Here is a 13,451-nt window from a genome sequence, read left to right on the forward strand (position 1 = left end):
AAGAACATAAGAATTGTCATATTGGGTCAGACCAAAAGTCTGTCTAATCCATATCTTCATTTCTAAGGTCTTAAGTAACTGTAAGAATCCCCAAAAGAAGCAATATTCTTTTCTACTGACCCCAGGGATAAATAGTGATTTTTGCTGTTTCCACATTTTAAAACCCACCAACAATTTATGGACTTTACCTCCAAGAATTAATCCAATTTTTTTTTTTTAAACCTAGATATTCTAACTGCTTTCACCACATCCTATGGCAATGAATTCCAGAGCTTAAAGATCTGTTGAATGAAAAATAATTTCTCATATTTGTTTTAATTGTATTATTATGTCACTTAGTCTTTGTACTTTTTGAAAGTTTAAACAATCAATTTGAATTTACCTGTCCAATTCACAAAGTTGAGGAGCTGATTAGAGCAGTATCCAGACCAAAGTCCAGCTCTCCTCCCTCTTCCATCCTTGAAAATAAAATACTCAACTTGATTGCCTTCCTCACCCCCAGCTGGCAAACTGGCCAGCAGACTTCCTTTCCAGGAATGCTTACTAAGAACATAAGAATAGCCCAGTAGCCTGTTCTCACGGTGGCCAATCCAGGTCACTAATACCTGCCTAAAACCCAAGGAGTAGCAATATTCCATACTACTGATCCAGGGCAAGCAGTGGCCTCCCCCATGTCTTTCTCAATAACAGACTATGGACTTTTTCTCCAGGAATTTGTCCAAACCTTTCTTAATGCTATTACAGAACAACACAACACGCATTAAACTACACATCATAGCCAGGGAGTCAAGTTATACAGTATTAAAAGTCTGGTTTGTATGCTGCCAGGGGAGTAATGGAAGAGGAAAACTTTGGGGGCCTGATTCTATATACAGTGCCTAACCGCACCTAAGTTATAGGCGCCAATCAGCCACTAGGTGTCCTTTATAAAATCACACCTAGCAGGGTCTAGGCATCCTTAGGCATTGCTAGGTGTCGTTGAGGTGGGCGCCAATATATTAGTTTACCGATACCTATCTCGCACACCTAGTAACGCCTACATTTATCAAGCCTTTTCTCCGTCCCCTTGCCATGGCTACTTTTCAGGTAGGCTTTTTAGGTGCCAGTGGGCAGCTGGATTTAGGCATTGCTAGGCGACACGTGGATATCTGTTTGCAACTTTAATTAGTATTGTTTTATAATTGATATCTAATACTGTGGTCAATTACCAAGCCATTTTAAACAACTAAAAGACAATTTGGTTAGATGAAAATTTTAGTTAGACATCTCTAGGGCACCTAGTAGCACCTAATCTAGACGTCATTTATTGAATCAGGCCCAGGGTGTATGTGTGTGAATTCCCATGGGGGTTTTTCCCCTGGGGGGAAGGGACTGAATATCACTGTTATACATATAATAGGCTAAAAGTCCTTGCTGTGTCCAGCTCCATCCAAATATTACTATGGCAGACAGATGTGACACTATCCATGTAAGAGGTCATTCTGTGAAGAGAACACCAACATGTGGAGGGGCATAATCGAAAGGGACGTCTAAGTCCGTTTACGTCCATCTCACAAGTCGTCCAAAGTAAAAAAACAGGTTAAGACACATTTTCGAAAGATACGTCCAACTTTTTTTTCGTTTCAAAAATCGTCTAATTATACGTCCTGCCGATCTGATCGTCCAAGCCGCTAAATCATCCATCTTTATATCACATTTCCGTCCAACTTTCCGTCCAAGTCCCAAACGCCTAGAACAAGCCCTGTTGGACGTGGGAGGGGTCTGCAAAGTGATGGACTGCACACCCAGACATGCCACCTAAATAATGGGGTACCTTACAGGGCACTGCTTTGAACTTCACAAAAAGGGTGCCATGTCTTCTCCTCATTACAGCTCCCTAATAGGTCATGGTGAGCTCCCCAAATCACCTCCAGAATCCCCTAGACCCACTTATCTACCACCCCAATAGCCCTTATGGCTGCAGGAGCCACTTATATGCCAGTAAAAAAGGGTTTTGGGGGTGTATAGAGCAGTGCACATGTTTAAGTATCAATGCCTTGATTACAGGGGCTTATGGGCATGGGTCCTCCTCTCTATGGGTCTCTAACCCTCCCCCAAGATGACTTAAGCTGTCTCTATGCTGGACGACTAGGCTTTCATATGCCAGGCGGCCAGGTGATGATGGTCTGGAGGCTGAATTTTAAAGTTGTGATTAAAATTTTTATGGGAGTGGCGGGGTCGCTGATCACTGGGGTAGTGTATGGGGGTCTGTTTTATGTGTTTTCAGTGCTTTTCTGGTGGCTTTAGGTGGGTTTTTGTGACTTAGACCATGTTTTACATGGTCTAAGTCACAATGTCCAAGTTCCATCTAGGCTCTGTTGTAAAACTTTCGGTTATACATGCTGTACGACTAAGTCTAAGCCCACGTCTCGCCCAATTCCCGCCCTCGACACTCCTCCTGAAACACCCCGTTTAGCTTTGGTCGTTCAGCGGCACTATGAAGGCCTAGGTCGTTTTTAAATACGTCCAAAACCCGGTTTTATTATCGGCACTTGGACGTTTTTGAGAAATGTTCGTCCAAGTGCCGACTTAGGCCGGTTTTTGGATGTTTTTCTCTTTCGATTATGAGCCCCTTAGGGTCCAGAAATGCTTGTAAATGACCAGAATACAAGCATATGTGCATGTTTGAACAAGCATTATATATACCAATATTTCAGTTACGCTCCATGCAGGGCAGGATTAACCAATAGACCGAGTAGGCACGTGCCTAGGGCCCGAAATGGTCAGTGGGGCCCGAAATGGAAGGAAGACATCAACATTGTTTTTTCCAAACAGCGATGGGCCCCTCCAGCATCGATCGGCAATGCGCCACCCCCCCTCCCCCCGATCTGCAATGCAGGCCCCCATCCCGATTGGCAACCACCCCCCCCTTCGACGGAAAGTAAGACAAGCATGCAATGCGGGTAAGAAAGGCAATGGGAACTGTAATTATGCAAGTGGTGCTGCTTGCCCAAAGCTTCCCTCTGACGCAGCTTCCTGTTTCCGCCTGGGCACATGGTGGGGTGGGGCGGGGCAGGGGGCCCAGTGTACTTGTGTGCCTAGGGGCCTTCAACAAATTAATCCTGCCCTGGCTCCATGGTGCAATCTCACTTTGACTATTGTGTTCAATTCTGATTGCTCTTTCTAAATAAAAGATATAGCAGAATTAGAAAAAGTTCAAAGAAGGGCAACAAAAATGATAAAAAGGATGGAACTCCTCTCATATGAAGAAAGGCTGAAGAGATTAGGGCTCTTCCGCTTCGGAAAAAGATGGCTGTGGGGGAGGGGGAAGGTATGATTGAGGTCTACGAAATCCTGAATGGTGTAGAACGAGTAAAAGTGAATTGATGTTTTACTCTTTCAAAAAGTACAAAGACTAGGGGAGGGGACACTCAATGAAGTTACATGAGAATACTTTTAAAATGAATAGGAAGAAATGATTTTTTACTCAGTGAATAGTTAAGCTCTGTTACACGTTGCAAGAAGATATGGTTACAGTGGTTAGAATATCTGGGTTTTAAAAACGATTGGACAATTTCCTAGAAGAAAAGTCAATAGTCTGCTATTGAGATAAACATGGTGGAAACCACTGCTTGTCCTGGGATCAGTAGCCTACAATCTTGATGCTATTTGGGATTTGGCCAGGTACTTGTGACCTGTATTGTCCACTTTCAGAAGCAGGATACTAGGCAAGATGGACCATTTTTCTGACCCAGTATGTTTGTATATACATGCTATTCTATAAGTTGCCTCCTAAATGTTATGATAACGTATGGAGTTTGAAGGTGGACTTATGCATGAATGGAGCTGAGTAGAGCATAGGTGAGGTATGCTTATGTTTATTAAGAATTTGTTATACCACTCCCGCATTTTATTGACCTGAGCGGTTTACAATGAAACAATTAAATACATAAAGGAACTCCACTGAACATGTTCAGATAGGCAAGGTAGAGATAGAGATAGATACAAGATAAATACACATCCTAACAAGTAGCCCTTACGGGTGAAAACAAAAATTACTTTAAAAATAAATATAAAAATAAAGTAACCCCCTCTTCTACAAAGCCGCGCGGCAATGGCGCTGAAGCCCATAGAGATATAAAGGGCTTCGGGGCCATTGCCGCATGGCAGCTGCTAGCGCAGCTCTGTAGAAGAGGGGGTAAGTTTAAGAACATTAGAAAATTAAATATAGAAAATTAACTAAAGTGAAAATAAAGGTCCAAATGAGCTCAGTCCAGTGCAAGGCAACAACAGGACACAATGGCTGAGACAAAGGTGAGGCAGAAGAGGCAGAAGGATCCCAATGGCCGAAGGCATCATGCCGAGGAGAACTGGAGGAGCAGACAGGCCACAGGAGGTCCCTCGATGAAGAAGATCCCTTAGACAGGCAGCAGGCCATTTAGCCATCTTGGAGAGAGGGGGGTGAGCAGTTTGGATCTCGGCCTCTGCCGCCTGTGTGCAAGCAGAATTCAGAGCAAGTGATACAGAAGGAGGCGGACCTGTCGCCATCAATGGAATTAACATATGTCCATTATAGAATACTTTAAATTTTGCACATTTTTTTCATAGTAATCTAGGTGCAAACATTTTCACCAGCTCTATGGCTGATATAAATGGTTGCTTGTATACAGGCATATTTTGCATGTTAACACTAGTATTCTATAAAAGAAAGTAGGTGCTTACATATAGGCACACCTCTATGAAGTTGCCCTCCTTGCATCTCTGAAAATCCACAGATAGGAGACATGTATGTTTTGTGGTGGCTGCTAAATTTATAAATCCTGTGTGTTTTATGGGGTGTGGGTTCTCTCTTAAAGCTCCAGAAATTTTCCAGTCCTTTGTCAATGGTGGTACAGGATATTCCTTTGAAGTTGACTGGTGGTCTTTGGGAATAATGGCTTTTGAACTACTTCGTGGATGGGTAATGCTCTTATTATTATCGTCTTTTATATTCTTGAACTTTGTTCTGAATTTTCAGTGAAAAAAACTGAATCAGCTTGAAATTGGTGAACAGTAATGCCAATTTACTAAGCCTGAAGGGCCTGATTCTCAAAACCGCACCATAAGTTAGGTGGCAGTAGACCTGTTAGAGAATTGTGTCAGGGGCCTGCCATCAGCTGATCATGGCAGTGGAATTCCCATTCATCTGAGGCAGCAGGACTCCCCAATGCTGTGGCTTTGGGGAGTCCTGCTGGTTCAGCTGATCAGGGATTCCCCTGTCATGATCAGCTGAACCAGCAAGGAGATCCCCATTTCCTCTCTCCCTCCCTCCCATCCATCAATCCTCCCACTCCCCCTCGAAAGACAGCCCCTTCCTGACACCCTAACACCCCACACACCTCCTGATACCCCTCCACATTCCCAACTTTCCCCAGACCCCCTCAAACATCTTCACACCCTCCCGTACCTTCAATGAAACATTAGTAGGAGGGATGCCCACTTCCTCCTGCTGATAGGGTCGCTTCTTCAAAATGGTGGCCCTTCTCACTCCCAGTGCATCTTGGGTTGTACTGGGAGAGGCCTAAGGCCAATCAGGGTCATCTAATAACTGAGAAGATGATTCCAAAGTATATTTTGCAATAAAATCATAAAAATCATCTGCATGATAGACAATAAAAAAAGAATACATATTATTTGTCCTACCAAAGTGAGAACTTGAGCCTTACATGCCAATATTTCTGAAGACTCCAACAAAATGATTCTTCTAAGGTAACATTAAAGAACTCCTTATATATCAGACCTATCCCTCCTCCTCTCTTATGTTGTCTACAAATAGAGAGGAATTTATAACCCGAAGGACATATATCATTCAATATCAGGTATGTCAGATTTTAACCATTTCTGTTAAAAATAAGAAACCTGGTTGATGATCAATTAACCAATCTCTAATTAACTTTGTTACCAATAGAGTGAGTATTTAAATAATAATTTGGTACAGGAACAATTTCAGGTTCCTTAATTTGGTTCAGTGTTTTAACATATCTTTTACGAATTATACATTTACATTTGATGGATTGGTTAATGTTAATAGAAATAGTAATTTCTATTACTTCACAAACTACAAGCTGAAGCATTTATATATATGAATATCATTAGTGTGGTTATGTAATAGAAATAGTAAACCACATGCCACTCAGTAGTAGGACAAGAGTATACATTTGAATCTTATCCATTATGCCAAAGATCTAAACACAATAAATAAATAACTAAAAAAAAATTAATCCAACTAACCCCCCCTCTTTTACAAAGGTGCGCTAAGCTTTTTAGCGCTTGCTAAATATTAGCACGTGCTAAACATGCGCTAAATGCGTGCATGTTATCCTATGGATGCATTAGCGGTTAGCACATGCATTGATTTAGTGCATGCTAAATCCGCGCTTAAACGCTTAGCGCGCCTTTGTAAAAGAGGACCTAAGTTACACCAGAAGTTACGTATAACGAGGTGCACCTGGAGGCTTGTCCTGCCCCTTTTGCACAATTGTTCGGTGTGACGCTGAGGCACGATGCCTCGGGAACAAGTCTGCTTTTTAGCATCCTAGTTCGATATCACTTCGGTTACCACGGGAACAGATCTGTTCCTACCTTCTCAGTTAAATGGTAAAGCAGCAAGGTGGAAAAATAAAATGAGTTGCAAAGTTATATAGTAAGTAGCGGCTGAAATAACACCTCAAGAGCAGGTCTGTTTTTCATCCTCCTGGTTCGATGTCACTTCCAGTTACCAGGGGAACAGATGTCACTTCCAGTTACCAGGGGAACAGGTGTCACTTCCAATTACCAGGGAACAGATCTGTTCCTGCCTCCTCAGTTAGATGTTAAAACTGCAAGGTGGAAAAATAAAAATTATTTGCAAGGTCATTAGTTCAAACCACAGTCGTACTTTTAACAAAACGTCCAGGGCACCATTTAGCTGTATACTTGCATGCTCTTTTCTTTCTTTCTGTAGAGACCATATGACATCCATTCAAGTAATCCCGTAGAATCTCTCGTTCAGTTATTCAGTACAGTGACTGTCCAGTATTCATCAATCTGGTCCAAAGACATGATTGCTTTATTGCGAAAGGTGAATATAAGTTTTAAATAATATTGTGAATATTTTGTGTTAGGTATACATTAACTGCCTCTCAATTCTGCAAGCCTGAGTCACTTACATGACTGAAGTAGACGGATATTTAGAGAAATTTGATGGTAGCATTTTTTCTCAGACTACAGAAAGGATATTCCGACCAGCCCAGTAGCTACTCAAGTATTTCCCATGGCTATTTATTCATATCCATGATCGTGTGTATATGCCACATATTGCAAAAGAGAGAATTCTATCTTTAACATGCCTCATTTAAACTTAAAAAAACTAAATTAAGCTAAAGCTTAATTTTATAGAACGGGTCTTCAACCAAAAGGTGCTCGACTCGGTTTACAATAATGTAAGTATAGTACATAAATATAGAAGAATAATGTAATTTAGAATGGCTTACCCCCTCTTTTACTAAGGTTCGCTAACTGATTAGCGTGTGCTAAATGCTAATGCATCCATAGACTAACATGCACGCATTAGCGTTTAGCGTACGCTAAATAGATTAAAGCGCGCTAATTGGTTAGAGCACCTTAGTAAAAGAGGGCCTTAGTTTCCAAAGTGTTTAGTAAGCAAGAAAGTTTTCAGAGCTTTTCGAAATAAAATGAAGGGACCTGGACTTCTAACTGAAAGCGGTAACTCATTCTAGAGCTCAGTTAGTTTGAAAGTGGCTGAATCTCTTGAAAGTTCTATTTTTACCCCTAATATAAGTTTTAATTTATTTGAACTCCTAGAGAGATGAGATCTATGTACATTCCAGTCTAAAGGAACCAAAGTAATAAAAATGCCAAAGAGAATTTTAAATGCCATAAAAACACACTTAAATTGAACTCTAAGGTACACTGGAAGCCAATTTCTTCATAGCAATAAGTCTATGGGGCTCATTTTCAAAAAGGATAGGCATTCAAAAGATGGCATAAACTGGCACTTAGATATCTTACTAGTCAAAACATCTATGTGGCCATTTTCAAAACTGACTTTCTAGACATATTTCTGGCTGTTTGGTCTCCAGTGCATCTAAATCTTAAGGGAGCATTTTAGAGGTGTGTTCTGTGCAGTCTTACAACTTGGATGTTCTGCAGGGATAATCAAACATTTAACAAAACATCCAGGGCACCATTTAGATATTTGGAGCTAGACCTGTTTTAAAAACAAATAAGGGTCAAAAAGGTGCCCAGATGACCACTGGAGAGATTGAGGCACGACCCCCTCTACTCCCCCAGTCGTCACCGACCCCTCCCATCACGCCAAGATGTGAAAGAATCAGTACATTCCAGTCTATATTACAGCTTCAGATGACCACAGAGACACAGCTCATCAGATCAGAGTGGTACTCGAAGGATACTGCTGTGAATGTCATATTAAAAAGTCCCAGGAACACATCACTATAACCTGTTTATATTGTATGGTGAGCCCTCCAAAGCCTACCCAAAATGTACTGTACCAAAATAAAGATGACACCTACAAGCATAAGGGCTATTGTTGTGGTGTATAGGTGGATACGGTAAGTTTTGGGTGGGTTTTGAGGGCTTACCATACAATATAAACAAGTTATAGTGATGTGTTCCTGGGACTTTTAAATGTGACATTCACTGTAATACCCCTAGTGTCCCTTTGCTCTGCTAAGACTGCTGACTGCTTGGGTGTCCCAATGGCTTGTTTTTTGTGTGTGTTTTATTTTGACATTTTCATATTTGACAATGGCCAAAAAATATAGACGCACTAAGGGCCAAATGTCTAGATAGGTCTTTTTTCAAAAAAAGATAGATGTCTTGTGGTTTTGAAAATGGACATTTTCTCTACTGGATTTCTGGACATCTTTCCCCAAATGTCCCAAAGAGGTGTAGTGTTTCCCGACCAGCGTTTGGTTTTTAACCCATCTGTGTCTACATATACGGCCTCTTTTACAAAGCCACACGGCAACACCCCCGAAGCACTTTAAATCTCTATGGGCTTCAGGGCCGTTAGCGCTGCTTTATGAAAGAGGCCAATAGTGTCTGCTGCACCCTGAAGAAGTGGGTGAAGCGTGATTCACGTAGGAAGGGGTGCTGCTGCAATATAAGCAAAGTCACTGCTACAGCAAGAATATAAGAGTGCAATACAATGACGATGTTTGATTGAATTAGGGAGTAAATAGCAAAAATAACAAAAGATATATTTATTAAAAAAATAAGGAGGATCAATGAAGAATGGAGCTATAATAGAGTTATTCACTCTAATAGCAATCTGATGACATTCATTGCAGTACCCTTAGAGTGCCCCTCTGCTGTGTTTGTGTGGCCATCTGAAGTTTGTAGCTCCAAACCACTATGAGGTTCACTAGGTTGAGCATAGAGTATGCGTTCTCATTGCTGATGGCTAAGGTATGAGATATAAATGTTTGCGGACCTAATGTGATAACATGTACAGTGGTGCCTCGCATAACGAACGCCTCGCACAACGAACGCTGCACACAATGAACTTCATGTCTTGATTCACACAACGAACTTCGTTTCACACAACGAACTTCACACAACGAACTTCGTTTCACACAACGAACTTCACACAACGAACTTCGTTTCACACAACGAACTTCGTTTCACACAACGAACTTCGTTTCACACAACGAAGTCGCCCGAGCTGCCGATGTATTGCATCCTTCCGCGCAGGCACTGCAGGCAGTCGTTAGTCACTGCGCTTAACTGCCCTCTCTCACTGTATACAGTCGTCCTTTTAAGATAAACTCAATATTTTTTATATATCATGGCTTCTAAAAAAAGCAGGAAGGTGATTTCTGTTGAAATGAAACGGGAAATAATTAGAAGGAGTGAATGTGGGGTAAAACAGTGTGACCTCGTCAAAGAGTTTGGCCTCAGCAAGACCACCATTTTCACCATTTTGACAAATTTATCTTTTTTTATGTCATCTTAACATATTTTATGCTGCAGAACGAATTATTTTTTTTAACATGTATTGTTATGGGAAAACGCGTTTCACATAACGAACTTTTCGCATAACAAACTTGCTCCTGGAACGAATTAAGTTCGTTGTGTGAGGCACCACTGTATATCTAAAACTGATACAGTCTGCAGTCTACCAGCTAATGTGAGCTGGGAATGTGTTTTTGTCCAATAGTTGACTGCACTCCTAAAATATCTTAACTATTTTGAGTGGTGGTTGATTTCCAAACTGATATTTAGTTAAGAGCAGTTATCACTTGAAGATAAGAAACATTTCAGTGTAAAGAAGAAGAATAAGCTTGTGTCAACAACTTCCTGAATTAGATTTTAGTGAAAAATGTTTCACAAGCTCACATGTGCCATCTACTGGTTGAACTGAAAGGCAAACTATTTGGACAGGAAAGAAAAAGTCATTACCATAGGAGACACACAGGAAAAAGGGAAGGGAATGCTAAAGATCAACTGTGGTCTCTGGCATTGCAATAGGAATAGAGTTGGGCAGCCTATATGAGCCTATAGTCTTTATCTGCCATCATATTCTGTTTCTGTGACTAGACATGTCAGTTGAAAGGAATTGGGGGGAATAGCACAGAACACTTTAGCAAATAAAGAAACAATTAGGGGGAATAGCAACATGGAGGAAACAGCAGTCTACTACCCACTTGGAACATGAAAGGGTGAACTCACGAATAATACAAAGAAAGGTGAATATATGACATACAGAAACTATAATAACACTATGGGCTCCTTTTACTAAGCTGTGCTAGCGGTTTTAGCGCACGATTAGCGTGCGCTAGATGCTAACGCCAGCATTAAGCTGGTGTTAGTTCTTGGCGTCTAGCGCAGGGGTTAGCACACGCTAATCGGCAGCATGCACTAAAAACGCTAGCTCACCTTAGTAAAAGGAGCCCTATATGTACATAGATGGTTATAAATAGGTAAGATATACATATATTTAATTTGTGTATTATAACACCATTACTTAAGCTCGTGTTTTGTAACATCTTTACCAAAGCTAATGTATTGTAGCACCATAACTGAAGCTCATGCGAACCACTCTGAATTGACTCCCCAGCCATTAGTAGTGGTATAGAAGCTTCCAATAAACATAATTATGATGAAGAGGAAATGGGTTCATATACTGATTCATATAATGGTTTCATATACTGTGCTATACAGGTAGGCAGAGTAATTTGCCTTTAGAATAATCTGACTTGTAGACAGCTTACAGGAAGTTATACTATAAAAGATGAACCTTAATCTTTTTTTTTTTGCTTCTGTGTGTGTATAGTATTCTTTCTTATCACTTTATGGGCAGCGTACAGAATTAAAACATATGTACAAAAAAATGTAAACAATAAAAAAAATAATATGCCTGCAAGTATCCATTGTACTAATCAAATCAACACATCTTCAAGATTTTATGCTACAAGTCTAGGTAAAAAGATGTGTTTTCAATAATTTTCTAAATAGTGATATAGAATTTATACTTCTCAAAACATATGGCAGAGCATTCCATAAACAGACTCCTTCAACGTGAACCATTGCAGATCTAAAAGTCTCAAGTTGAATCTGTATAAAAGATGGTTTGTCAAGAACCAATTTATCAGTAGACCTCAAAGCATGGGCAGGTCGATTAAATTTTGAGAGCAGATGCAAGGGCTAATGGTGCTTCATCAGTCAATGCTTAGAAATGAGAAAAAGAACTTTAAATTGAATCCAGAAACCTATTGGCAACCAATGCAATTCTTTTAATACTCATTCATATCCGAAAAAGCCTTAGAGCAATTTACTTAGACCTCAGCGATGCAGCAGAAAGCATACAATACTTCATGCAGACCGCATAGCAGCACCAAAATCGTCATTGGTCTTATTTTAACCTTTCTTTAATATATATAAAAAGAAAGGTTAAAATAAGACCAGTGACGATTTTGGTGCTGCTATGCGGTCTGCATGAAGTGTTGTATGCTTTTTGCTGCATCGCTGAGATCTAAGTAAATTGCTCTAGGGCTTTTTCGGATATGAATGTGTACTATAACTAGCCTTGGTAGATTATCTAATAAAGTGATATAGTCGATAGATTTTTTTAATACTGGCATAATATGACAAAACCAAAGAAGACCCATAAGTACCTTAGCAGCTCGCTTTCTGTAGAGCAGTCAGTACATTATTTGGAAGACCCAACAACAAGGCATTATACAGTAATAGTCAAAAATTGGTGAAATTAGTGCTTGCAGCACTGATCGATAACAAAGCCCTTCAGACATCTACTCAGGCTCAACTTAAAAAATACCTTTTGAATAATACTGCTTCCATAAGGCTTCTGTAAGCCTGGGTGCTAGGTGGTGGCCTAGAACTTGGCAAGATGATAAGCGGGGCACATAAAGTATTTTGTCAGGACCAGGGCTGGGCCCAATCTAAAGCTGGGAGGCCATGCAAGCTAGCATCTACTCACTTACATCAGATATGCATGCAAACTCCAAACATGATTTTTAACTCTCTCTCAGTTGTTTTTAAAAAAAAAGCAGTTTCTGTAAACAGTTCCAACTTATATACACAAGATATGCCTTACCTTCTCCTCACCTCCAAAAAGTTGTTGCATAAAGCAACAAAAGAATCACTGCACAGGGTAGGCTAATGGTATTCAGATATAAAATATACAGGTCATAAATAGCACAGTTCATATCAGGTGTTAAATGCAGTTTATATAGAATTACTTTGTAAATCTAAAACCTTTGCGGTGGAAAACTGTTACCAGTAGCTTGTTCTCTGTGTCCAATTCTTATACATTCTTCCTCTCTTCCAGAGATGTAGGTACCCATAGTTGTGCTACACTACCGTGGGCTCCCCTTAAACCACAGGCAGCAGAATTCTATTTGGTTTGGGGGGGCCCAGGAGCTTAGCCCTAGCCCCAGAAGAATCCTGTAGCATAGCCCATCATCATCTCCCAACTCCACCTCCTACCTCTTCCTAGCATTGTACTTTAAATCTTTGGGGGAGCCACTGTGCAGTGTCAATGAGCAGGCCTGCCCATGGAAGTAGAATGAAAGGTTCCAGGGCAGGTCTGCTCGTTGACGCTGTATGGTGACTGCCCCAAAGATTTAAAGTACAATGCTAGGAAGAGGTAGGAGGTGGAATAGACTAAGTAGATAAAGCCAGGTTGCTCACCCTCTCCAAGGTAGAGAGAACGAGAGGGCACTCTAAAGTTAAAAGGGGATAGATTCCGTACAAATGTAAGGAAGTTCTTCTTCATCCAGAGAGTGGTAAAAAACTGGAACACTCTTCCGGAGGCTATTATAGGGAAAGCACCCTCCAGGGATTCAAGACAAAGTTAGACAAGTTCCCGCTGAACCAGAACGTACGCAGGTAAGGCTAGTCTCAGTTAGGGCACTGGTCTTTTACCTAAGGGATGCCACGTGAGCGGA

General features: G+C 40.8%; 1 protein-coding gene across 1 annotated transcript in view; it reads left to right on the forward strand.

Moving 5' to 3' along the window:
- Nucleotides 1-13,451, forward strand: part of STK32C (serine/threonine kinase 32C) — an 85,825-nt gene that overhangs the window by 50,047 nt on the left and 22,327 nt on the right. Inside the window, 2 exon segments of the mRNA XM_033942759.1 lie at nucleotides 4,836-4,939; nucleotides 6,962-7,078. Coding sequence (XP_033798650.1) covers nucleotides 4,836-4,939; nucleotides 6,962-7,078 — 221 coding nt within the window.

Source organism: Geotrypetes seraphini, chromosome 4, assembly GCF_902459505.1.
Source record: "Geotrypetes seraphini chromosome 4, aGeoSer1.1, whole genome shotgun sequence".
In the NCBI taxonomy this organism is placed as follows: domain Eukaryota; kingdom Metazoa; phylum Chordata; class Amphibia; order Gymnophiona; family Dermophiidae; genus Geotrypetes; species Geotrypetes seraphini.